The 25052-nt window shown below is 57.5% G+C and overlaps 3 protein-coding genes across 21 annotated transcripts in view; 2 read left to right on the forward strand and 1 right to left on the reverse strand.

Moving 5' to 3' along the window:
• Window positions 1–1363: 1363 nt before the first annotated feature.
• Window positions 1364–24779, forward strand: APEH (acylaminoacyl-peptide hydrolase). 3 transcript variants are annotated; one of them, XR_007150340.1, is made up of 24 exons: window positions 1364–1451; window positions 1527–1659; window positions 2228–2354; window positions 2761–2854; window positions 2961–3036; window positions 3126–3289; window positions 3457–3594; window positions 3692–3783; window positions 3861–3901; window positions 3986–4107; window positions 4642–4702; window positions 5896–5993; window positions 6627–6678; window positions 7502–7590; window positions 8042–8180; window positions 8685–8768; window positions 8849–8929; window positions 9273–9361; window positions 9451–9641; window positions 9750–9852; window positions 9938–10044; window positions 10134–10377; window positions 18602–18607; window positions 24764–24779. XR_007150340.1 is itself a non-coding variant. In XM_047849858.1 (22 exons), the coding sequence occupies exons 1-22, from the start codon at window positions 1440–1442 to the stop codon at window positions 10237–10239; spliced, it is 2199 nt and encodes a 732-aa protein (XP_047705814.1). In that variant the 5' UTR covers window positions 1364–1439; the 3' UTR covers window positions 10240–10401. The 3 variants fall into 3 exon arrangements, 2 of the variants coding, with proteins under 2 accessions (XP_047705814.1, XP_047705816.1); XM_047849858.1 differs by lacking the exons at window positions 18602–18607; window positions 24764–24779 and having other exon boundaries at window positions 10134–10401; XM_047849860.1 differs by lacking the exons at window positions 3457–3594; window positions 18602–18607; window positions 24764–24779 and having other exon boundaries at window positions 10134–10401.
• MST1 (macrophage stimulating 1) lies at window positions 10807–15878 on the reverse strand. 10 transcript variants are annotated; one of them, XM_047849850.1, is made up of 18 exons: window positions 15398–15878; window positions 14616–14763; window positions 14431–14543; window positions 14233–14347; window positions 14015–14151; window positions 13820–13936; window positions 13558–13676; window positions 13209–13377; window positions 12901–13031; window positions 12716–12837; window positions 12453–12589; window positions 12332–12367; window positions 12125–12245; window positions 11881–11958; window positions 11602–11748; window positions 11414–11520; window positions 11172–11311; window positions 10807–11044 (listed from the first exon to the last, which is right to left on the reverse strand). In XM_047849850.1, the coding sequence occupies exons 1-18, from the start codon at window positions 15489–15491 to the stop codon at window positions 10883–10885; spliced, it is 2193 nt and encodes a 730-aa protein (XP_047705806.1). In that variant the 5' UTR covers window positions 15492–15878; the 3' UTR covers window positions 10807–10882. The 10 variants fall into 10 exon arrangements, 9 of the variants coding, with proteins under 9 accessions (XP_047705806.1, XP_047705808.1, XP_047705813.1 ...); XM_047849852.1 differs by having other exon boundaries at window positions 12716–12818; window positions 13816–13936; XM_047849857.1 differs by having other exon boundaries at window positions 12716–12818; window positions 13209–13404; window positions 13816–13936.
• Window positions 13902–25052, forward strand: part of RNF123 (ring finger protein 123) — a 33216-nt gene continuing 22065 nt past the window's right edge. For 3 of the 8 annotated variants that reach the window (XM_047849845.1, XM_047849841.1, XM_047849846.1), the window contains exons 1-18: window positions 13902–14040; window positions 14335–14481; window positions 15907–15989; window positions 16188–16390; window positions 17868–17985; window positions 18267–18351; window positions 20968–21047; window positions 21193–21287; window positions 21677–21731; window positions 21853–21938; window positions 22210–22296; window positions 22524–22591; window positions 22788–22913; window positions 23296–23410; window positions 23489–23593; window positions 24012–24137; window positions 24289–24381; window positions 24454–24527. In XM_047849845.1, the coding sequence (XP_047705801.1) occupies window positions 17904–17985; window positions 18267–18351; window positions 20968–21047; window positions 21193–21287; window positions 21677–21731; window positions 21853–21938; window positions 22210–22296; window positions 22524–22591; window positions 22788–22913; window positions 23296–23410; window positions 23489–23593; window positions 24012–24137; window positions 24289–24381; window positions 24454–24527 (1277 nt within the window). In that variant the 5' untranslated portion in view covers window positions 13902–14040; window positions 14335–14481; window positions 15907–15989; window positions 16188–16390; window positions 17868–17903. Of the gene's footprint in view, window positions 14041–14334; window positions 14482–15906; window positions 15990–16187; window positions 16391–16822; window positions 16842–16919; window positions 17275–17867; window positions 17986–18266; window positions 18352–20967; window positions 21048–21192; window positions 21288–21676; window positions 21732–21852; window positions 21939–22206; window positions 22297–22523; window positions 22592–22787; window positions 22914–23295; window positions 23411–23488; window positions 23594–24011; window positions 24138–24288; window positions 24382–24453; window positions 24528–25052 lie in introns of those variants that run through there. The other 5 variants (XM_047849842.1, XM_047849847.1, XM_047849843.1 and 2 more) reach the window with 5 other exon arrangements.

The following is a 25052-nucleotide window of genomic DNA, read 5'->3' on the forward strand; positions in this document are numbered from 1 at the left end:
TTAGTTTTCAACCTTTCCACTCAGCTTGGTGGTTGCGGTCACTCTTTCCTCTCAGTTCTGGCCTTGACAGGCTTGTACAAACTCGGTGGTCACAAGTGCAAGTGGCCTCAGAAAGTAGGGACTGTTCTTACTTAACTAGTCCAATGTGGTTGATGGGGAAGGGGAAGCTGCAGTCCAGGCAAGTGGGGATCTCAGAGGCAAGGCAGAGTGCAGGAAGCCTGGTCCCTGAGGTGTGGAAGACCACCCAGGCTCAGGGTATATGGAGTAGGGGACATCCCTACTAGCCTGACTGCTGCCCAGTCTCTCCCACCCTCCTCTGCCATCATAACCCACCCAGTCCTGTGCCACTGCACTGAGGGAGCCTACCTGCCCAGGTTCTCCTGTCCACGGGAAGTTTTCTGGTTCTGGGTGCGGCCTGACCCCCATCAGGCCCTCTGCACCCAAAAGTTTTGGATGAGGCCTGGCGAGGTAAGATCCACCCACCCTCTCATGATCCCCAGTAAGGTGCCACTGAGCAGGGCGGTTGAGGGCTGCAAGGACAGATAGCTCTTAGAGTAAGCCTGGTGGCCGATAAGCCCAGGCGACACCCGGAGAGCTCAGCATCCGCCCTTCTTTAACCCGCACCCCAGGGCTCTGCGCGCTCCGCCACAGGAGTGCACCTCGGTCCTTCTCTCCGCATCTACCTGGGAGCCCCTCCAGAACAGGGACTGGTACCTGCTGGTGAATGTTTGCTTCGTAATGGACCAGGAGGAACAGTCAGCCCCAGGGCCGCGGAAGATGCCTGCTGGGGCCAGCTTCAGCCCCTACCTCGCCTCTCCTGGACACGCCCTCTTCGCCTTTTCGTGGATCCGACCCTTATTTGGCTCTGCCCCGTCCCGCCCCGCCCTTATCTTCAAAGATCTGTTGATCCGCGTCCCCCCCCCCCCCCAAGGCCCTGTCCTTCTTAGGGCCCACCCCCGTCCGACCTAGCTTCTTTCACCTCACTGGCTATTCCCGACTCAGACCTCACCTCCTCGCTCGAGCCACGTAACTGCTCACAGGCCCCGCACTGCCTACAGATCGATCCTGTGTTCCGTTTCCTAGAGCCAGCCCCTCTACTCAGAGACTTCATTTCCTCCTCTCCTAGTACCAGGTCTGGGATTTGGCCTCAGACCAGTTCGCCCTCCCGGAAATGCCTGTTCCTTTCCTCCAGATACCTGCCCCCACCCTCCCGGACTCCCGGGTCCAAAGCTCAGAAGACTCACTCACAGAACTCGCGTCCTCACCCTTGAGGTTCCGCCCCTCTGCTTAGGGTCCTCGCCCATTCGTCAGAACACCCGCCCCTCCCACTATGCTCGGTGGCTCAACAGGCGGGGCCGTTCCTGGCTCCGCCCCCCGGAGCCTCACTTCCGGGCGCCAGCACGCGCCGCCCCGTCCAGCCCCAGCGGCCGAGCGGTATCATGGAGCGCCAGGTGAGGGCTCGGCCCGCGGTGCCCGTGGCCCCTGCAGCCCGAGCCGGGCCTGACCCTGGTGTGTCCCCTGCGCAGGTGCTGCTAAACGAGCCCGAGGAGGCGGCGGCGCTGTACCGGGGTCTTAGCCGCCAACCCGCACTGAGCGCCGCCTGCCTGGGCCCGGATGTCACCACGCAGTACGGGGGCCGCTATCGGACGGTGCACACCGGTGTGTGTATGGAGGGGAATCGAGTGGCAGGCCCATTCCGGGGCCGTGCGCTCTCGTGGAGAGAAGGGAGATGTGGAGGGCTTTATGCTTGACAGTGCACACGAGTGTGTAGAAGAAGACAGGGCTTGGAGAACGTGGACTTAGGGGTGGGAGGGTGCACCCCTCAGAGGACCCTACATACAGGTGTATGGGGGACGCTGCTCGGTGTGTTCTGGCATGGTGCCCTTGATGGCATGAGTTGAGCGTGTGGGAGTAGAATTCAGACCGGGATACCTGGTGTGGGCCTTGTAGGCTCACCCCCTCAACCTATCCCCTACACGTGCCAGGCTCCTGTCAAGTTCTAGAGTGGAGGTGGTGGCTACTGGGAGCAGTAGTGATTTCTCTCTTGACATGCCATCGGCTCAGGCCTACACCTGAGTTGTGGCCAAGTGTTGTCCATCCTGCATCCAGTATATCTGGAGACAGACTGGGGAGGTGGGCTGGGCCTTCCTAGGGTGGGGGCAGTGTTGAGAGGAGCCTGTACTGGGACTGGTCAGTCTTGTTAGCAGTCTCATGCCTGTCCTCACAGAGTGGACACAGAGGGACCTGGAACGCATGGAGAACATCCGATTTTGCCGCCAGTACCTGGTGTTCCACGACGGGGATTCAGTGGTGTTCTCAGGGCCTGCAGGCAACAGTGTGGAGACCCGCGGGGAGTAAGTTTGAGGGAAGAAGCTTGTGGGCAAAACCATAGCCATCTGCAAACCTTTTATGAAAGCCTTGTGTACCATGTGTCTTGGTGCAGGTAGGGCCCTGAAAGGAGGCCAGGAGCCAGGTTCTTGCCCCTTGTAAGCTCAGTAACATGGCCTGATAAGCACTGGAGGCTTTGTCCACATTTGGGCCCGGACTAGAGCCCATGGAGCTTCAGGGAGGCTGAGGAGAGTACAGCCTCTGCACCAGGCAGGAGAGGCAAGGCCAGCTGCCATGGTGGAGCTAGAAGGGCTGCAGGGGCTGATGTGGGACCAAAGTGTCAAGAATCTTGTCTAAGAGGTTGTGGTCAATAAGGGGGCAGGATGGGGCTATCACTGTATAATCCCGAACTGCTACCTGTGTTCTCTTCAGACTGCTGAGCAGAGACTCTCCTTCAGGCGCCATGAAAGCTGTGCTGCGCAAGGCTGGAGGCACGAGCCCTGGGGAGGAGAAGCAGTTCCTGGAGGTGGGTCTGCATGAGACCAGGTCGTGGGCAACTGGGGGCTCAGTCCCACAGATGAGGTTCTGTTGTGGGGAGGGGGACAGGTAACCTGATGCCCAGATGTCCTCAGGTCTGGGAGAAGAACCGGAAGCTCAAGAGCTTCAACCTGTCGCTGCTGGAGAAACATGGGCTTGTGTATGAGGACGGTGAGACAGCTGGCTGGTGAGCAGACAGGGTGGACAGGAGGGGCAGCCATAGCCCAGGGCTCCCCCTGATCAGCCTTCCTTGCACCCAGACTGCTTTGGCTGCCTGTCCTGGTCCCACTCGGAGACACACTTGTTGTATGTGGCAGAGAAGAAGCGCCCCAAGGCTGAGTCCTTCTTTCAGACAAAAGCCTTGGACATCAGTGGCAGTGATGATGAAATGGCCAGGCCGAAGAAGCCAGACCAGGCTGTCAAGGTGCTCATGTTCATGGCCAGTCCAAGAAGGTCCTTCTGGGCAGCCTAGGGCTCAGTGTGCTCCCTGCCCACATTGTGCCTGCCAGAACTGGGGGAGGTGGGGGGGGGGTCGCTGACTTCTAGGGGGCAGGCAAGACAGGCTGGGCATTGAGTGTCTCGTGTTCTTAGGGGGATCAGTTTGTGTTTTACGAAGACTGGGGAGAAAACATGGTTTCCAAAAGCACTCCTGTGCTCTGCGTGCTGGATGTTGAGAGCGGCAACATCTCTGTGCTTGAGGGGGTCCCTGAGAGTGTGTCCCCTGGACAGGTTAGCACTGACTTGGCCTACCCCACTCCTGGAGTCTGGGGGGCCCTGCTTGAGCCACTGCTCCTTGTTCACACTTGCCCTGGGGTTTTGTTTACAGGCATTCTGGGCCCCTGGAGACACAGGTGTGGTGTTTGTAGGTTGGTGGCATGAGCCCTTCAGGCTGGGCATCCGCTTCTGCACCAATCGCAGGTGAGGAAGCAGAGCAGGACAGGGGGCCTCACAGCTCAGGCTGGTTCTGAAGCTGAGTGTCTCTCTGGTGGTTCCAGGTCAGCCCTTTACTACGTGGACCTCACCGGGGGTCAGTGTGGTAAGTGCTGGTGCCCACCTGTGCTTTGTTGACACACGCTGGCCTTGCCAGACTGCATGATGCTCACATTTTCATCTGGTCTAGAGCTTCTCTCAGATGACTCTTTGGCTGTGTCCTCTCCCCGGCTGAGCCCAGACCAGTGTCGCGTCATCTACCTGCAGTACCCATCTCTGGTCCCCCATCATCAATGTAGTCAGCTATGTCTGGTGAGCTGGAGGTGGGCGGGGAGTGGTCAGCAAGAGGAAGGGATGGTGGATGAGAGCAGAAGGGTCAGCTTCATCTCCTCATGGGCCCCTCATGGGCACCCTTCTGTCCTGGGTGCCGTGATGGTGTGAGTTCTGCCTGTCTTCCCAGGGCCAGTCCCTGGAGGCTAAGTATGCTGGCATGGGGGGGGGGGGGGGGGCTTTGCTGTCAGGACTCACCACCTTGGAGCACCCTCTGTCTACGAGAATGCTCCTCCTTTTTCTTCTCATCGGCCAGGCTCTGCAAGGGGCTAGGATAAAGTGTGCAGTTAGAGTCTTAGTCCTTCCCCAAGAAGAGCTCTGGGCTCCCTGTGAAAGTCAGAGGCCCCTCCAGATGTCTGTCCAGGTCACCAGAAAGGAGATACATTGGGCTTGTCTCAGGTCCTCCCCTCCCCTGAGGCTACCCAGGGTTATCAGAGAAGAGGATGGGTACAGAGCTCTGGGCCCTCAGGACGCTGCCAGTCCCTTGGTGGGCCTGACCAGGGTGTTCTCTTGCAGTACGACTGGTATACCAAGGTGACTTCAGTGGTGGTGGACGTCGTGCCTCGGCAGCTGGGAGGTAAGGGGTATGTCTTTGGGTGGATGCAGTGAAGCTGCAGTTCTGTTTTCCCTCCATCTGTCATTTGCATGCAGGGCCAGCTGCCTCGGCTCTTCTTTCCAGGGTTCCATCTGAAGTATCCCTCCCTGTCGGGCCAGCCCCATGACCAGCCTGCACAGGGAGTGGGGCCATCACCATAGGGAGTGGTTCTGATAGAAGGAAGTCAGCTGGACCAAAGCTGAGATCAGAGTGGCCCAAGCTGGCAGGGGATTTAGATGGTTTCATCCCTGTGCTGCAGCTCCTCGGTAGACCTTATGTTTCCAGTGGCTGGTTAAATCCTCTGTTCCAGTGGGGTCTCAGAAAGTGCACTAGGTTGGAATGTCCTACTTGAAATGCTCCAAGCTCAAGGGTACTGCGTTGTTCCACTCCCAGTCCCCACCCTAGCGTTTGTCCCATCCAAGCCTTTGAGTCAGTGGGGTCTCTGGGTGGGTGGCTCTTGGCCAACAGGGTCTGGTCACAGTCTCAAGTGTTCACTGCTTTGTTTGGGATCCTGAACCATCCCAAGGACCTGAGGGGTTATAGTCTCTTTGTTCAGGACACCTGCTCAGTTCCAGGGGTCCAGTGAACAAGATATGTTGTCTTTATCTTCTTTTGGGGTTGCAGGGATACAGTAGTGGGGATCTGGTCTGAATCCCAGCTCTGTTCCTTATTAGCTATGGGTCTTTGGGTGGTGTCCTCACCTCTTTGAGCTTCATTTATTATCTGTGTGGGGATGGATCTGTGCTTCTTTATAGCATTGTAGTGAGGGTTAAATGAGTGATGTTGAAGTATGGAATTTATTCAGCCCTCTTTGCCGGGCACTCTGCTAAACACCATAATGGACAGAAAGGTGTCATCTTGGTTACAGTACTTGGTCCCTATCAGGGACCCAATAAGAGCAGTTCATAGGAGAGCCAGTGCTTTTCTTCTAAGCAGCTATGGTTTCTCTGAGAAGCTCTTGAACTCTGCCTCTCCTGGGTCCTCAGAGGTGTCCACCCCCAGCCCCCTCTTCAGGCACCCCCTCATCACCTAGGGTATCCCCATGTGTAAGACTGCCATTCTGTCACAGCTGCAGGGGCCTCTTGTGAATTCCTCAGCAGCCCAGCCTGCCTCATAGTCTTGACCTCCCATACCTCCACTGCCAGATATAGCCCTCAGCCCTCCCATCTTTGCAGAGGACTTCTCTGGGATCTACTGCAGCCTTCTGCCTTTGGGATGCTGGTCAGCTGACAGCCAGAGAGTGGTTTTTGACTCAGCTCAGCGTAGCCGGCAGGTAAGGGGCCCTGTGTTGAGAGGCAGACTCTCTGACCAACCTCCAGGAGCCCTGGGCCTGGGGCATAGCATATGCACACTGCTAGCTGGAATTCCTAGCCATAAGGTCTTGCGAGTCCCTTCTCTGCCTGCCCCTGTCCTGGACTTACTTTTTCTTGAGGAGGCTGCTGCCTGCCCTGGTGCCCCACGACAGAACCCTTGGCCTTTCCTCCTGAGGCAAATGTGTGATTCCCCTTCTCCCAGGCATTTCCAGCTGGAGAACAAGGGGGCTGCCACTAGGGTGGGTCCCCAAACACTATACAGGGAACTGACAGAGATGGGACAGAAGCTTTCTCCCAGGAATTGGGTGGAGACACCTACAGTGTGCCAGACTTTTGAGTGTGATATCATTTGTTCCTCGTGCTACTTCAGGGGCTCGGAGGCATTCCTTGCCTTGCCCAGAGTCAGGCAGCAAGTTGTGATGGGGCTGGGATTTGAGTCCAGGCCTTCAAGCCACTACTTACTGCACTGAGGAGCTGTTGCCATAATTGCTTACAGCCCTGCCCTGGCCCACAGGTCCCTAAGAGAGGAGGTGGGAGAGGGACTCATAGGGCTCTTGGATGTGGTGCCACATGTGGGCTCCCCTTTGCTTCAGGACCTGTTTGTTGTGGACACCCAGATGGGCACTGTGACCTCCCTGACAGCTGGTGAGCAGGGCTGGTGAGCAAGCCAGCCAGGCCAGGGGTGGGACTGGGACTCCAGCACATGGGGCAGTAGTGGCACTCTGGGCCACTCTGCACCGCTGACTGTTCTGCAGCCTTTACTGCATCTCTCAAGGACCCTGACCATGCAGGACCTTCCCAGCCAACAGACTGCCTCCCTTCTCCACTCTGCTCTGCACATCCCGGCCCTGCTTCCGCACACCCCTGCTCCTCAAACCTACAAAGTTTTCTCTTGCCAAGATCTGCCAGAGTCATCCTTCCCTGGCCTCCAAAACCTCAGAGGCGGCTCTGCCATCCCAAGGCCCATGAGGAACCCTGTGTTGGCTCCCTCATCTTCCTCTTATGTGGGCCTGTGACGCTGCCACTAAAATGTCTTTTGAGTTCTATGCCTGCCCTGACAATAGTCATTCCTCCACAAAGTTTTCAAAGTATTGTTCCTAAACTGTATTGCATGATACACTCCCTGCTTAAGAATCTCCTTGGACCCCACTGCCCAGAATCAGCAGCACTCCAACCCCCAGGCCTAGCTGCCAGCCTTGAAGACTGTAGTCATTAAGTGGTGGGTGGACGTGCCATGGAAGTCTGTTGTGTCCCCAGATCTGGCAGTCCCTGGGCTTAGTTAGCATCTGCTGGATGAACAAGGGACTAAGCAGGAGGCTCGCCCATGGCTATGTGCAGTAGGGTGTCCTTTTGTGGGTATCCCTTTGCTTCTCAAGGTAAAAGGGACACCTTGGAATACAGCCACCAGCCTGGGACTCTGGTTATGCAGGGAGTGGGTGGGAAAGGTGGTAGCATCTGCCTTCTCCAGGGGGGTCTGGTGGAAGCTGGAAGCTGCTGGCAATTGACCGGGACCTCATGGTGGCACAGTTCTCCACGCCCAGCCTGCCCCCAAGCCTGGTGAGTGTTAGTGGGCCCCAGACCAGGAGGTGAGGGTTCTGAGTAGGCAGAGCTCCCTAGGTCAGAGAACTGGCCTGAGTCTGACTATGGCTGGTTAGCATTTGAGAGACCAAGACGCAGGCCCAGGATGGTCCACAAGGTCTGGCACCCATTGGAACTACCAGGTGTAGGTCTGCTCTATAAAGAACAGGGTGCCTGGGAAAGTGGCCAATACTCTGACGTAGCAGAGCACAAGGAGATAGTAGAACCTAAAGGCTCAGAAGGGAGGTGTGTGCGTGTTTGTGCCTCTGTATATACCAGCTCACAACAGGAGTCTCTCTGGAGGATGTACCCTCTGGAGGTGGGTAGAAGGCCCAAGCATAGTGAGAGCTGCCCACCTCCCACCCTGGGCAGAGGTAGAAGGAGAGGGAGGCAGCCAGACCACCTATGACACACTCTTTCCCCTTGGCAGAAAGTTGGGTTCCTGCCTCCTGCAGGGAAGGAGCAGGCAGTATTGTGGGTGTCCCTGGAGGAGGCTGAGCCTATTCCGGACATCTCCTGGGCCATCCGGGTACTGCAGCCACCGCCAGAGCAAGAGAATGTGCAGTATGGTGAGCTGGGCCATGGCAGAGGGACACCTTCTCCAAGTTCCCCAGCACACGGCTTCTGTGGTCACCGTTCTTGTCTCACATTGTGGGGTTTCTTGGGATTACCTCTAAGAGATTTTCTGTTCCTCTTAGGCATGGTTATGGGGAATAGCATCTGGGTATCTGGACACCTACTCTAGGTATCTGGACACCTACTCTGGGTATCAGGGCTGGGCATCCCAGGCCAAATCCTCTGCGGTAGGGAAACCAAGGCTCAAAGAAGACAGGCCTTATTTGAGGTGTCTGGCCACCCCTCATCCAAAATGCTGTTCTAACTGATTGGGGTCCTTGACTAGGGCAGGAGTGTGACTCCTAGGGTCCAAGTGTCTCAGTGCAGGCTACCTTGGCCAGATCACTCTTCCAGAGGTCAGCCCCAGCTACAGCTACAGCTCAGGTAGCTGCAGCTACAGCTCAGGAAGCCCCTGGGCAGCAGGACTGGCTCTGCTGACTGCTGTCTTTTCCCTGCAGCTGGCCTTGACTTTGAAGCAATCCTTCTACAGCCCAGCAACCCTCCAGATAAGACCCAAGTGCCCATGGTCGTCATGCCCCATGGTAGGCACCTGGTCTAGGAGCCCCTGCCCTCTCATCACTCGTCCTAGCTGGCTCTTTCACCCTCTGCTCCATGTCTGCAGGGGGACCCCATTCATCCTTTGTCACTGCCTGGATGCTGTTCCCAGCCATGCTTTGCAAAATGGGTTTTGCAGTACTCTTAGGTGAGTGAGCAGGGCACTGTGGCGGTGGTAAGGCTGTGGAGGGTGATGGAGTGGTCTGGTTTGTACAAGCATCATAGGTACCACCCTAGTCTCCAGGCTTCTCTGCAGCCTGGACCTGGCAACCATCACCAGGAACTGGCGTGGCCCAGCCTCAGGGTCCATGGGGACTTCCATGGAAAGTGCTGTGGTCACTGGGCAACAGCCTCAAATCTCTTGGCCCCTTCGCCTTGACAGTCTGTGGTACAGCTGGCCTCAAAGCCTACTTCACAGATGGGTGAAAAGAGTGTCCAGAGGGCTGGGAATGTCCATTAATCACCCTGTCTGGTTCCTCTCTGGCTTCCAGTGAATTATCGTGGCTCTACGGGTTTTGGCCAGGACAGCATCCTCTCCCTTCCCGGCAACGTGGGCCACCAGGATGTGAAGGATGTCCAGGTAGCAGGGGCTGGGGGGTAAACCGTTAGGGTGTGTTCCATTCAGCTGGGTGGGCAGCTGGCTGCAGCACACTCTGCCCCACCCTGTAGTTTGCAGTAGAGCAGGTGCTCCGGGAGGAACACTTTGATGCTGACCGAGTAGCTCTTATGGGTGGTTCCCACGGTGGCTTCCTCTCCTGCCACTTGATTGGTCAGTATCCTGAGACCTACAGTGCCTGTGTAGTGAGGAACCCTGTGATCAACATTGCCTCCATGATGGGCTCCACTGACATCCCTGACTGGTGAGTGTGCTCCACAGGTCCCTGCCCTTCTCTGTCTCACCTCATACCCCCATGGAGCCCCTACATGCTTCAGGGCTCCTGGGGCTGCATCAGCGCAGTCTCTTGCAGGTGCGTGGTGGAGGCTGGCTTCCCCTACAGCAGTGACTGCCTGCCAGACGTCAGCGTGTGGGCTGAGATGCTGGACAAGTCACCCATCAAGTATACCCCTCAGGTATACATCCCTCCTTCTGCCCAGTGTGCTGCCAATCTGTCCAGAGCCTTGGGGCCCTGCTCACTACCACTCCCCACATCCCCAGGTGAAGACACCGCTACTACTGATGCTAGGCCAGGAGGACCGGCGTGTGCCCTTCAAGCAAGGCATGGAGTATTACCGTGCCCTCAAGGCCCGGAACGTGCCTGTTCGGTGAGTGCATCAGGACAGCCCTGGCAGCTGGTGGGCAGGTGAGCAGGGAGAGCCGTCCAATCTCAAACATTGCTGCCCGACCACTACAGGCTCCTGCTCTATCCCAAAAGCACCCATGCACTTTCAGAAGTGGAGGTGGAGTCAGACAGCTTCATGAATGCTGTGCTTTGGCTGCACACGCACTTGGGCAGCTGAAGCCATGCCTCCCTGCATGAGCTGGTTGGCATAAGCCACACTTTCCTCTTGGAGAGCCCCAGGGTCTGGCAGATCGGCAAGAGGATTCCTGGGCTCTGGACTCCATGGATGGGTGAGCTGAGGAATGTAGGCTATACAGTCATAATAAATGAGGACACAGAATCTGGTTCCTGCTGGTACTTTGTACCAAGCCATCCCTAACTCCAGCCTCACCCTGGGGGTTGAGAGACCATAGGCTCTGGGTGTGGTAACCTTAAGGACCTCACCTACCTCCAATGTGAGAGGGAGGGGACAGTGAGAGGCTCAGCTGCTGCCTGTCAGGGCCAAATGGGATACTCCCAGGCTAGCTGTCTCTGCAGCAGCTCCTTCTGTTAGAAACTGCCCTACACCACCCTTCTCTTACCACCAATTTGTCTAGGGAACTAGTGAGGCCCTGCTCTTCCACAGTGGCCACAGGCTAAGGTAGTCCTAAAAACCAGGTCTCCTAACCCAGCTATGCTAGGCTTGAACCTCGTGCATACAGCAACTGATTTCCTAGCAGAGGCTAAGAAGCATCCTGCACAGGTGTAAAGAGGAGAGGCAGCTTTATGTCTGACAACAACCTTTGTTCTCTCTCCAAAGTAAATGGGATTGAAGGCTGGGCCTAGCCCAGCCGCATGACCTTGTGAATCCAGTCCGTAAACACAGAGACACGCATGAAGATGGCTGGCCAGCGGGGCCGGGCGCACACTCGGTTGGGGATTATAATTCCCTCCAGGACCCAGCAGTCATGGGTAAAGCAGGCAAGTGGGCCTCCGTAGTCACCCTGGTAGATGGAAGAACTGGTAAGAGAGCCCTAGGCCAAGGCAGAGACTAGCCCCCTTGTGGATAAAGTAGCCCATTTTCAGCTTCCCAGACCCTCCCTGAGCTGGGAATGGGACCCTGGTACAGACCTCACAGGCTCCCACAGGGGCCAAGAGTCCCTCAGTGCACATCTCACTCTCCCGTATGCGTCCTCTGTGCTTGATGTTACATTCCTGGTTGGAGATGACATTCAGCGAGGCCACATTTAGGACTTTGTTATTCCCTGTACCTACAGTGAGAGGAATGGGAAGGAGAGGGCCTCTGGATAGAATTTGAGGCTAGGCCTCCTGGCCTGGGGTAGTCCATGGCTCTGTGCTGTGCTTTTTCTTACCTTTGGTCTCACCCCAGCCTGCGATCTCACACTTGGTACCTGGTGGCACCACATACCTCTCGGGGGGCAGGCAGATGAGTGCCACTCGCTGGTTCAGGGTCACAGGTCTTTAATGGGAAATGAGGGCACTCAGGATGTGAGCCCCCAAGGGTCAGCCCCACCTCACACCTTCTTGACTTGTCACACACCTCTCCAGCTTGAGCAGAACAAGCTGGGAGCCGGAGGGCCCACACACCATCTTGGCCACTGGGACCTGCTGCAGGCCTGGCTCTCCCGGCTGTGGGTTCTGGAACAAGGTGCCCAACCACACCTCATAGCCCATGAGAGGCATATGGCTGGGGGAGAAGCTCTGCTAGATCAGTCATGACATGCAGCCTGCTGCCCCAAGGCTCACCTGGGAAAGGTGGCTAAGGAGAAGAGGAAGGCAGGGGGGTGGGACTGGGTCCCCAAATCCAAGGGAGGCTCACCAGGAGGAGAAGCACTGCCGGGCCGTCAGTACCCACTGCTCCTTCACTAGGGAACCCCCGCAGAAATGCTGGCCCTGCCTGGAGGAGTAGAGATTAGGAGAAAACGGTGAGTTCTGGGACACAGGCTGGACCTGCCATCTCTTAGCCAGGACCTCTGAGGCCAGGGACAGGTTCCCACTCCCCTGGCATTAGCACGGAGGATATATCCTCAGCTCCTCTCTTGAGGAGAGGCAGTGTGCCTCACCGATTGCGCAAGCTGACTGTCCAGGGCGAGTTCCCAGGCTGGCCCCCCACCACACGCAGCTTGGAGCGCTGTTGGTCCAGGCGGGTCACCCTCTTGCCACACTTCTCAAACACCACCTGGTCTGGGGGACAGGATGGGCCGCGGGAAACTCCCAACTAGATGGAGGCCCCAAAGAGACCCCAACCCACACTTGGTCCAAGTGCATACCTGGGGGCTCCAGGATGGACGGTGGTTGGTCGTCATCTGAAAGAACCAATTCACCTGCGTTGAGGGAGCCAGCCTTCATTGGTGGAGGCTGGGGGCGGGGCCCCGAGGGAGGGTCACTTACCGCAGCGTCGCAGTGCACAGTAGTCGAACGGAGTACCTGGGTCCGTAGTGTAGCACCAGGGCCCATGGCTATCCCTGTCCGGGTTCCGGCAAAAGTTCTCCTCCAGATGCGCGTGGGGGGCAGAGGTGGGTGTGAACCTGAGTGGGCAAGGGAGTAAAATCCTAGCAAGGTAATCCTGACCCTGCCGGGCTCCAGTTGGAGAGGCTACGGCGTACCGCTTTAGGGTTCGGCAGGGGAGGGGCCGGGCGCGCGGGCCGACTCACTGCGGCATGTGTGGCATCTCTGTGGACCAGTGCTGGCACGGGACACCTTTTCGGGTCCTGTTGACCAAGCCGCGGTACTGCTCCCCCACGCCGTGGTAGCAGTCTGTGACGGGCGGGGATGGCTATTGGCGAGTTCTCGCCCCAGCCCTCCCGCTCCAGGCCTCCAGTTTCAGCTTGGGCCTTACCCTCAGGCCGCACGTCGTCGGCGCAACGCCGGATCTGGTAACAGAAGGCCACGCGCATGCCAGGCCGTGACGTAAAGCACCAAGGCGCTTCCGAGCCGTCGGGGTTCCGGCAGAAGTTCTCCCGAAGGTCCCTGGGCGGGCGCTTCCCTCAGCTCTTTGTGGGGCCCATCCCGCGGGCCAGCCAGCCTTTGGCTGGAACCCCGCGCCCCCCCCCCCCCGACCCCCGTCTTTCTTCAAGCGCCGCCCAGGACCCCTCTCCTAACGTCCCCGCCGCAGGAGCACGCCCCCAGCGGCGGCCCGCACCTCACTTGCATGCGTATTTCTCCGGAGCAAAACGATGCTGATGGGGGTTCTGCGCGTCCCACCGCTGGCAGGGTACGCCTGCGGCGGTGGTGTTGGCCGTGCCCCTGTAGCCCTCGCCCTTCCCGCGGAAGCAACTGAGCGTCGTGGCCTCGTGGCGCGGCTGTGCCTCCGACCCTTGGATGGACCAAGGCTGGTCGGAGCCTGAGCGGGAGCTGAGACCCGGGCTGGGGCTGAGGCCAAGGCCAACTCCAGTGGGTCCACCTCCGGGTCACGCCCAGTCGCTCCTCTTTCTGCAGTCAGGCCACGCCCCCACGTTTCCTGGGTGCCCTCCCAGGCCCCGCCCCCGTGCCCTACCGCAGCGAGGGAGGTCGCAGAACTCTCGCTCCACCTTCGGGTCGGTGGTATAGCACCAGGGCCGCTCGGAGCCGTCCGGATTCCGGCAATAGTTGTCGTCCAGATCTTTGTCAAGGAACCTGAGGGCGGTAGCAGGGCGTGAACAAAACCCCGGGCCTCGGGCACTGCCTGTCCCCTGCTATTTACCTGGTCCAGCCCCTGGAGTCCTGGCCCCTCCCCTAGCCTGGCCCCCTAGGTGCCGAGCCCGCGCACACGTACTTGCCGGGCTCAAAGGGGTGCGCGTGTGGCCGCTGCAGGTCCCAGCGCTGACACTCGCGTCCCGACTCGGTGCGGTCCACTGCCCCGCGATACTCCTCGCCATTGCACCAAACGCAAGCGGCTGGAGAGACAGTGGCGGCGGGTTCGTGGACAGGCGTGGGCATGTTCCTCACTCCAGTTTGGACCCAGAGCGGCTTACCTTCCCGGCAGGACTTGATGCCACAGGTCTGGAAGCGCACTGCAGGGTCTGTCGTGTAGCACCAGGGACCTCCTGGGTCCCCGTCGGGGTTTCGGCAGAAGTTCTCCTCCAAGCCGTTCCCGAGTGTGGGCGTGTACCTGGTGCAGAGAGCAGCAATTCAATGCGTGTTGGCGTGGGGGCAGGAGCCAGCCGGCAAGGACAGAGGGGAGGTGTCTTACTTGTGGTCATTGGGGAACCTATGGTTCCAGCGCTGGCAGGGTAGGCCGCCAGTGGTGATGGCCACCGTACCACGGTACTTGACCCCATTGTCCATGACGCAGGTCCGCACATAGTCTGGGAGCAAGAGACCCATTGTCAGTAAGTCCTGAGGCCTCAGCAGCCCTATCCATGGCCCACCCTTCTCCACAGCCACTTACCTTTCTTTTGGAAGAGATCACAGCGCCCTGAACGTTGCAGCTGTGTATAAGGTGAGTATTGGGTCCATGGCAGCAGTTGGCAGCCGTGGCTGCTCACATTGTAGTGGAAGGCCCTGGGAGGACAAGGCACAGAGTCATCCAGGTTCCCCTGCCACCCAGTCTTATCTAGTCCTGTGGCCACTCACCTGCAGTCCAGTAGGGGCCCGCAACGCCCTGCACACTCCTCAGCATCTGCCACATGTTCTTGCCAAGGCCCAGGCCCCACTGCATGTAGCAGGTGTTGCAGCTCTGTACCCCGGAGCACCTGGAAGTCATTCAAGGGCGAGCGCTGCCCTGCGGGGATGGGCATGCATGTCAATGCATTTATATCAGCACATCCATGCTTGGTTCATTCAGGGGATCAAAGCTACAAGGCCTCTGGGATGGACCCTGTGGGTACGTTCAAAGGTCACACCCCTGTACAGGGTGGGAGAAGCAGGCCCAGACATGGTAGTTATCAACAGTGGGCAAAGTACTAGGCTCAGGTCTAAAACCTACACTTTATGAGAGCAGTGGGTGGTGGTGCCTGCCCTATGGAGCTCATTTCATCTCCCAGATGAGAATGCTAAGGCTCAGGGCTGTTAAATTACCCTGCAAAGACTCAACCCAGGCATTCTGAGTCCAAGTCTGAGCTCTCATCAGCTCTAGGGCATATGTTAGGTTAGAGGGTTAGATCAGGCTCATGAGGGATAATTGCCTGCATGTGTGCATGCATCTGTGCCGTTTCAATGCTGCCTCAGTGCTACAACAGATGTTCTAACTCAGGCCTGAATAGGCAGGGGCTGCCCAGCTCCGCACAAGAAGCCAAGAGCACTCATTTCTCCATGCCTAGTGGGAAAGTGAGCTCCTGGCTTGAATAGCAGGCTGGGCCTAGCTAGGGCTGACTCCTTCCTGAAGGCAATTGGGGATCAGGGAGCGGGGCACTCACCAGGGACCCTTGAACACTGTGTCAGAAGCAGCAGCAGTGGGAACCACCCCATTCTCCTGGCTGGAGGCTGCACTGTGACCCACCACAGCCGCATCCGGGAAGTTGTGAAACCTGTCCCTACGGGATTGGGTGGCTCTGCCTCCACACCCCCACCCCAGGCCTGCTAGAGCCTGACCTGAGACCCAGTGGCAGGAATGGGGGTGGAGCCAGGCCTCAGGCCCCCTGGGTGAAATGTCAGGCCCCTTACTCTGGCCTATGTAGTGGGCAGGTGCTGGAAAGTTTCAGTGGGGACACTTGATGTGCCCTGGGGTAGGGATGGAGACACCCTGAAGCTCACATTGCTCTGAAGGGGAAGTTAGTGTGGACATAATTGCTGCCAGAGGCTGGGGAGCCCCTGGGTGGTGTGATATTAATCTTTTCTGAGCCTCAGCTTTTCCTCGTAAAGTGGCAAATGTTCCCTGACCCAGCCTCAAAGCAGCCTTCCCCTTTTGCTGTCTTATCTGCCCCAGCTGTAGGCAGGTCAGCCCACGCCCCTGGCAGCAGGGCCCAGAGAGGCTCCCCTCGCCTTGCCACAGGTGCCATCCCAGGAAAGGTAAGCGAGGCGACCTGTCTGGCCTGAATGGAAGTGGGGGTGACAGGCTGCAGGGACCTTGGCAGATAGCCTTTCAAATGTCCTAGCAACCTCTGGGCTGGGACTCCAGGTATGGGTAGGAGTTGCGATAGGCGGCCTGGGGCTCCAGTTAGTACATAGCATTCCGACCCGGCTAGGCTAGGTGCTTCTCTTGCGCAGGCGGGGGTCAGAGGCGGTTGGGCTGTCCGGCGACGCAGAGGCCCTGAACTACCCGGCTGGAGGCCGCGAGGGGGCTCCCTCGAGGACGCCCGGCGCTGACTGGTGCGCCTGCGCGGCAGGCGCGCGGTTTGGCCCTGGAGGCGCGCCGTAGACAAGAGGCTGGGCGGATGTTGTGAGCCGGGGCGCCGCGGCCGAGGCTGGGGGTGAGTGAGGGGCGGCTGGGTTCCGAGTCGGGCGGGTCCCCGCGGCTTCCCTCGCACCTGCGGCCGGCCCGGCGAGGGTGCTCACAGCTCAGGGCTTACAGCCTGTGATGCGAGACTCCGGGCTGGAGTTGACCTGAAGGTTTCTCCGGAGCTTGGGGCCGGGCGGGGGCGACTTGGGGGAGACATGCGCTGCTCTTCGCGTCCTTGGGCTCCGAGATGGGGTCGGTTCGGTCCGGAGCCCGGATTCCTCGGCGGGGCTGGACAGGATCGACGTGGCAGGGAATCCCCCAGCAAAGTCAAGGTCCGCCTATCAGCTGGGTCCTCAGCACCTGACACCCGGAGTGGATGTCTGGAAGGTTTGCTGATCAAATGAGTGATCAGGTCTAATCTGCCCTGCACCTACTCTGGTATGAGAGGCGCAGCGGTCATGGATGCCAGCGGAGGGCCCGTGGTAGGCGGCAAGGCGGGACAGTCACCTTCTCGAGGGGCGGGCGTGGTGCAGACTGTGAATGGGCAAGGGTGTGTGGTGGGAACGGAGGACCTGTTTGAGGTGAGATAAGGAACTGGGCTGCGGAGAAGGGAGTGCAGTCTAAGGCAGTGCTAGAAGGCCAGGCTGTAGACCAGCGCTGTCTAACAGAACTTTCTGTGATGATGGAAATGTTCTGTTTTTAGTGTCTCGTACAGTAACCACTAACCATATGTGGCTGCTGAATCCTTGAAATGTGCTTAATATAACTGAGAAGTTGAATTCTTAATTCTTATGTTTTAATTCAAATTTAAATAGTCACATATGGCTAATGGCTACTGTATTGGGGACAGCACAGCTGTAGATCAGTGAGGCAGTTACCAGCGACTTAGTGCGTCTGCAGCTGCAGCAATGACATGTAAGGGATGGACAGCACTGGGAAGACCAGCAGGGTCTGCAATGATAGCTGGGTGGTGCTCTGATGGAGCTGAGATGATGGATGAGAGGCTGTGTGTATGAGTGGGAACAAGGCCTTTGGAAAAGAGAAGGGAAGATCCTGGCCTTAGGTATCAGTAGGACTTGTAGGTGGAGATGGCCCCAAGCCCTTGGATGATAGACCACACTTGGGGAATGTGGTGTAGGGTTCTCTCTACTGGGAATGAGCTAGACCTAGTGTGGCTTACAACTGAGAAGGATACAGGGTCTCTGTCTCTAGGCCACCTCACTTGGGACAGTTTGGTCTGATTTTCCTGGGGTTGAGACATTTAGTTTGGTTTAACAAACCTATATCTGGCAACTGCTCTCCGTTGGGCCCTGTGCTGAGCACTGGAACATGGTGGAGCCCTGTGTAGGAAGCTGGGAACCCCTGGTTTCTTGCCCCGGGTTGGTTTGTGTGTGAGTGTGCATGTACCTGGTCTCACCTGCTCCCAAGCTTTCTTGCTGCCCCAGAACTGAGGTGGGTATGGGGGCCCTTGGCTGGCCTCAAATAGATAGGCTCTGCCTCCGGCTCAGCCCCCAGGACCGCTGGCTGCCCACAAGAAATGAAGGATGGCATCTAAGGGGTCCAGCATGTCTTTCTCCCGCAAGAGCTATCGGCTGACATCAGATGCTGAGAAATCCAGGGTCACAGGTAAGGGCTGACGTGTCTGGGAGGAGGCTCCTTGTGTTGAGGGAAGGAGAAGGAAAAGACAAAGGCGGTAAAGTCCCAGGTCTGGTGAGCTCCAAACCTTGCTGCACCCCTTGTACCTGTGAGCCAGCTCTTCTCCATCAGCCGCGATGGAGCAGTGCACCCAACATGACTGCTCTTGTGACCCCTGTGGCTAGCCTAGGACCAGGAGCCTGTAGAGCCAGCCCAGTCTAGGAGCTTACACTGACTGTGTGACCCTTCTCTTCTTCTGCCCTGTGGCACAGGTATTGTGCAGGAGAAACTACTGAATGACTACCTGCACCGCATCTTTTCCTCTCCTGAGCATGCGCCCACCGCAGCCACCAGCAGGTATGGCCATGTGGGTAGCCCCTGACTCCAAAGGAACAGCCCAGAGCCTCTGGGTAGGCTGGCTTGGGTTCTGTTCTCCCTCTACTGCTCCTGGCTGTGAGACCTCTGGCCAGAGAGTCTGCCTTCTGGACTCTGCATCTTCATCTCCTCTGGCCGTGTTAGTACCTTCTTTCTGAGGGTGTTGTGGAGGTTAGGGAAATGGTGCCCATTCAGTCCTCAGGAGAGCACCTCACTCCTACTCCACAATCAGCATCTGGTCCCCACATGCACCTGCCTGCACATCTGTCCCACCCCAGTCCTCTGTAGCTGCCACCTGAACCTATAAAGTGCAGACCCTACCACGCCCCTTTTCCTTGAAAGTTGAGTACATTATTGTTCCTAAAAAAGGTACAAGTGCACTTGAGCAGAAACTTAGAAGAAGAAAAAATGTCTGTGTGTCTTGTTCTAACTTGACCATTTGAGCATAATTTTTCTGTTTTTCTTATCTTGTGATGTGTATAGTTTGGATTATGCTGTATAGACTTTTTTTAAAGTTTTCTGTCACCTTCAGTTCTTTTTAAAGTTTTATTGAGAAATAATTGACATATAATGAACTACATGTATTTGAAGGGTAAAATTCAGTAAGTTTTTATCCAGATAACCTGTTAAACCATTATTGCCATCGAGATAGTGGATCGATCCCACACCTCGAAAAGTGTATAGAAGTTTAGATTCTATCTTTGTCATTAAACATTATCTCCTGAGTGTTTATTTTCTGTATTACAAATTAATCTTGGTGGGCATCTTTTAGAGCCAGGGGTCTGTTGTAGCCTTTAGCACTGCCCTGGTTTAGAGGGGCTTTTGCTTTTGTAAACAGTGCCGCTGTGAGGATGCCCAGGGTTGGAATCATGGGCTGGAGCATTTGAACTGCAGTCACTTTTAAGACTCTTGCTACATTACTTCTTCAGAGGGTCACGTGGATTCTGCCTTCCTGCAGTGAGGCATGGGTGTCCCTATCTCTCAGCCCTCCTACCAGCTGGGCTCTCCTGCCTTCCACAATCTCTGCTCTCTGGGCAGCCACAAAGGGCAGTGCTGTTGAGTCTTCCATTTAAATGTCTGTGGTGGCCATAGGATTCCTACTTATGGAGAGCTACTGCCCACCTCCACTCCAGCCCCATTCCTGGCCTGTTTCCAAGGCCATCTGATCCCTACCTCATGTGATATCAGAAATGGTCCTGCTGCCACTGCTTCTGTGGCTGCCAGGAGGGAGAGCAGGTGGCAGGGCCATCCGTCAGTGCTTGTGTGGATGCAGAGCCCTGGGCTGGGACGTAGGCGATCCAAAAAGGGCAGGCAAGTGCTGGGTTGGCCAAAGGACAGTGCTGCAGGCACTCGCTGAGGCTGAGCTGCCCCCAGCTGCTCTTGAGAGCGGGCAAACTAGAGCAGGCCTCCCAAGTGGGGGCCGGTAAGCACTGCCATGACAGAAGCCTTTATCCCTGGGCCTGTTGGGGTGTTTAGAGAGGAGGTTGACTGGAATTTTCCAAGCTACTGGTGGGGCACCCCATTGCATGGCTGCCACTTGACCTTGGCTTGGGGGTTAGTAGGAATGGGGAAGAGGATTCACGCCTCTCTACCTCTGGCAGCTGAGTAGTAGCTCACAACTGGGGAACATGTGGTTCCTGAGCCAGTTGAAGCTACTTTGCCAGAGAGTTGGTGCTTTGGCCCATCTATGTCCCTTCCAGAGCCTACCCTCTGGACCATTGAAAGGAGAAAGTGCTGGGATCAGAGGTGGCAGAGAGGTGCCAGCAGTCTGTGGGCTGCATCCAGATGGGCACTGGTCTCTGTTCTACTCGAGCCCTGCTAGTTACTGCCACCCCATTCCCTGCTATTCTTAGCAGCTGTACTCAGGACAAGGCTGGCCAGCATCAGACAGAGGCCTTTCTCCTCTGAGCATGTGTGCTGGGTATGTAAGGGGGCCACTCAGATTTCCCCAGCCCCTCTGGCTGGGGCTGATGGCAGACAGGCAGGCCAGGTGCTCTAGTTTCTATACAGGTGGGTACAGGACAGAGCCAGCTAGCAACTCAGAGGGCTCAGCCCTTCATCCTCCCAAGACATGTCTCATTCAACATAAACTTCCCTGGCTGGGACCACAGGCCTGGGATCAAGGGCTGGCCTAGCTGTCATTGGTATAGGCTGCCTTGGGGATTGGTACTTCTCCCAGCCTTCCTCTCCCAGGCAAAGCAACAGATCCTTCTTTAGGGGTGGGTAGGTTATGGGCCATGCAGGGAGCACACATTATGCCTTGGAATCTTCATAGCATCTCTGCCATACAGCTATGTTCCCTTTTTACAGATGAGGGAATTAAGGTTGAGGGAGGGCTCTTTTTTTTTTTTTTTTTTTTTTTAAAGTCCTGAGGTACACCACATTGGACTGGTACTTTTTAGTTTAGTGGGTAGTCCAGCCTTCTGACCCCCCCTCCCCCCCCAGCATTCAAGAATATAGGACTAGGCACAAGCCTTTTTCTGGAATCTAGGCAGCCACTGTCCGAAGCTCAGAGGAAAGGGAGTAGGAGAGGGGTTTAGTGTCATCTGACTGGTTTCAAGGACTTTTGGGCCCCTCGCAGCCTCTTGCTCTCCCCAGGAAACCCCTGAACTTCCAGAACCTGCCAGAGCATCTGGACCAGCTGTTACATGTAGACAATGAGGACGAGGAGAGCCAGGGTATGTGGCAGCTTCTGGAATGGGATTGGGGGAGCCAGGCTGGGCCCTGGAGGCCCTGGGGGCTGCCCTGGGGAACACAGTATCCTCTATGCATTCTGTCAGACCCTGTGCCCTGCCTGACCCCACACCTACCTCTCCCTTTCAGGACAGGTTGAAGGGCGGCTTGGCCCATCCACTGTGGTCCTGGACCACACAGGTGGCTTCGAGGGGCTTCTTCTGGTGGATGATGACCTCCTAGGGGTGAGTGAGGGCAAGGCGAGGCCCCAGGTCCAAGCCCCTCCTGACAGCCCCAAGCTGCTCCTGATGTGGCCTTGGTCTCTCTATCCTTTTTTATGGGGCTGCAGCCACAAACCCCTCCTGATGTGCTCATTGAGTCCTCAGCCCCCAAACCCTCCTGATACAACTCTAAAACCTACTCGGTGCAACTCCAGCCCCAAGCTGTTCCCATCACAGCCATGAACCCCTCCTCTCATGCTGCCACCCCTCCCACCCTGTTCAGGCTCAGTGCGGTATTGGCTAGTACAGGCAGGCACCACCAATACAACCCGAGTTGAGGATGGGGCCATTCCTCTTTGGGGAGGCACTCTGTGTGCCCGAGAGGAGGCTCACCATCTCTACTCTTCACCCAGGTGATTGGACACAGCAACTTTGGTACTATCCGCTCAACCACGTGTGTGTATAAAGGTGAGACCATGCTCTGGCCACCATGCTGTGGCCCAGGTTGTTGGGAGGGGATCTGTGGGCCCAGGTCTGAGGCAGGAGGCAGTCTTTTTCTCTCTGCTAGGCCTGACTTGGTTTATTCCAGGGAAATGGGTCTACGAGGTGCTCATCTCCTCTCAGGGACTCATGCAGATTGGCTGGTGCACTATCAACTGCCGTTTTAATCAGGAGGTACGTGTGAGAGAGGCCCCCTCCTAGGGAGACATGCTGCTGCAGGCCTCATCAGGGCTCGGGCAACCCACCAGACCACATGAGGTCTGCTTGGAACTGTAACCCGACTGCCCTCTGGAGGAGGAATGCGTCCCACCCCACCCTAGGACAACAGCAACCCAGGCCAGGAAATCACTCCTTCCCTCAGAGCATCAACCCTTTTCTCTAGAACTCTGTGGGTGCAAGGTTGACGGCTGGTGGGCTCTGGACCTCACAGACCCTTCTTCCCTAGGAGGGGGTTGGAGATACACACAACTCCTATGCTTATGATGGCAACCGGGTACGCAAGTGGAATGTGACCACAACGAATTATGGCAAGGTGAGGGCCAAGACCCCTGGAACCCGCTTGCCCCATGTTCATCCTCACAGCTTGGGTGGGAGCCACCAAATAGCCACGAGAGACTGTAGGGCAAAGGGAGAGGGCAGAGATTCAGGTGCTCTGTACTTATGGCCACCTACCCTGAGGGGTAGTGGAGACACAGCCAGGGGGCAGAGCGGGCAAGCTGCTGGGCTTCTGTATGTCTGTAAGGCCTCCTCCCCTGGCAGGCATGGGCAGCGGGAGACATCGTGAGCTGCCTGATTGACCTGGACGATGGCACTCTGTCCTTCTGCCTGTGAGTCTCCTGCTTCTTCCCACAGGCCTGGCCTCTGGGACCTCCCTGAGCTGCCCTCAGCTTCCCAGTCCCTTTAAGGGGGCCAGGCCGACTTTAATAGCCTGAGGGTGGACAGCCGCAACAGAGCCTTACTTACTGGCCTGTTTCGGCTACATCCTTCTTAGCACGGGCTCACAGGCCTTCCCTTCTGCTCCAGGAATGGCGTGTCACTGGGCACCGCTTTTGAGAACTTGTCCAGGGGCCTGGGCATGGCCTACTTCCCAGCCATCAGCCTTTCCTTTAAGGAGTCTGTGGCCTTCAACTTTGGCAGCCGTCCCTTGCGATATCCTTTTGGGAAGAAGTCTTTGTACTGCCTGGAAGCTCTTGAGGAAGCAGGGATGAGGGGCTCCCTGCCCTGGGAGTTCTATGGGCTGGTGGTGGGCCATGGTTGCCGAGGGGAGAGGGGCGAGTACAGCTTAGGTGGGTGCCGGGAGGCACAATTCCTATGGCAACCTTATTAGGTGGGTACCGTGCTGTGTGGAACAGATAAGAATGTGAAGCGGCAGAAGTTGCACCCCACAGAGACAGAGAGCTGTGCCGCAGACCAGGCCTTGTGACTCCACAGCCCTGCCCTGGAGCCTAGGCCCCTCCTTGGGGATCTCAGTGGAGAGGGATGGGTGCATCTGAGCCACAGACCAGGTATTGCTGGCTTAACTCTGTGCCACCTACCCAGTGGCAGGTTACCGGCCCCTGCAGGACCCACCCCGTGCTGACCTGGTGCGGGCGCAGAAGTTGCTGGGCTGCTTCCGGGCAGTGCTCAGCGTGGAGCTGGACCCTGTGGTGAGCCAGGGACTGGGCTGGGTGAGCTGAGGGCCTTCTGCAGCCTTTGACCCCCACTGTCCTTTCTTCCCCACATAGGAAGGCCGGCTGGTGGAGAAGGACAGCTCCGAGTGGCAGTTGCAGGGCCAGCCCACCGTCCTCCTCACACTGGCCCACATCTTCCATCGCTTCGCACCGCTCCTGGTGAGGGGATGTTTGAGAGGGGAAGAAGTGGGCTGTGGCACAAGTGCCGGTGCTAGGGGCTGGGAAGCCGAGGCGCATGAGGCTCAGCACCGTCACCTGGCAGGGGTCCCATGTGACCAGAGCCCTTAGACCTCAAGGATGTCACTCAGGGAAGGAGGAGATGCTTCCAGCTGAGGATATCAGGGGATGTCCTAGAGAAAAGATTGAGGGGTAATGACATCACTGGCTAAGGGAACTGCATGTGTGAAATGCCAGAGGAGCCCTGGGGCGGCGGCCCTTCTTGTGTCTCAGACCCTGGAAGGGCTCATCTGTGTCTTGGGGTTGCTTGAGGGAACCCAAGACTATACCTGTGGCCTTGGCCCCATGCCAGGGCAGGGGCAGAAGGCCACCACCTCACCAGTGCCCGCCCTTGGTGCAGCGCAAGGTATACCTGGTAGAGGCTGTGCTCATGAGCTTCCTGCGGGGCGTCGTGGAGGCAGGCACCCCTGCACAGGCCCAGTCCATGGTGCGTCAGATCCTCGACCTCCTGTGGCTCTTCATGGAGGTGAGGCTTCGGACTTCAGGCCTCAGGCCAGGATGTCAGGCTCCACCGAGATGGGGGAGGTACAGGGAGGGTTTGGGAAAGGACCCACAGATGGCTGTCCTGGCACCTGCCCTCTGCCAGCTAGGTGTGCAGCCCGGCATCTCTCCCCCAGGACTACGAGGTACAGGATTGCCTCAAGCAATTGATGATGTCCCTGCTGCGGCTTTACCGGTTCTCACCCATCGTCCCAGACCTGAGCCTACAGGTGGGAGCTCCTGCCCCTGCCCCTGGGCCCCCTGGGCCCTAGCCGCCCTCTCTGAGCACCCCATCCCCACAGATCCACTACCTGCGGCTCACCATCGCCATCCTGAGGCATGAGAAGTCCCGCAAGTTTCTGCTTAGCAATGTCCTGTATCCTTTCCTTGCTGCCAGACAGGCCAGACATGTGGTGTCCTCTGGGGTCATTAGGGGCCAAGGAGGGCAGCGTGCCTCTGGCCAGGGGTCCCTAGGGAGGCTCAGAGGCCCAGAGCCGTGCAGTATGTGAGTCCTTGTTCCAGGACCCAGCCTTCCCAGCACTCTCTCTACAGAGCAGAGAGGGTAAAGCAAAGGACCCCGGCCAGCTGGCCAGCCTGAGCAGGGATTTCCAGACGGCTGCCGACTCTTGGGCTACGTGGAGGTGTGGAGATGCCACCAGGGCCTGACTGCTGTAGCCAAAGCAGCACCGAACTTTTATCTGAGTCCCACGGCAGGGGTTCCCATGAGATCTTCTTTTGGGACTTGGCTCTTCCTGCTTCCCAACACTGTCGAGGACTGTGCTGCAGGAGGGAGGGTGCTGGTGGGGAAGCCTGTGCTGGTAGCTGTCTTTGTGTGGGGTCTTCAGCCTCCAAGAAACAGCTGGGAGACGGAGAGGCCGCCAGGCCCTCTCTCAGCCTGCTC

Source organism: Prionailurus viverrinus, chromosome A2 (genome assembly GCF_022837055.1).
Source record: "Prionailurus viverrinus isolate Anna chromosome A2, UM_Priviv_1.0, whole genome shotgun sequence".
NCBI lineage: Eukaryota > Metazoa > Chordata > Mammalia > Carnivora > Felidae > Prionailurus > Prionailurus viverrinus.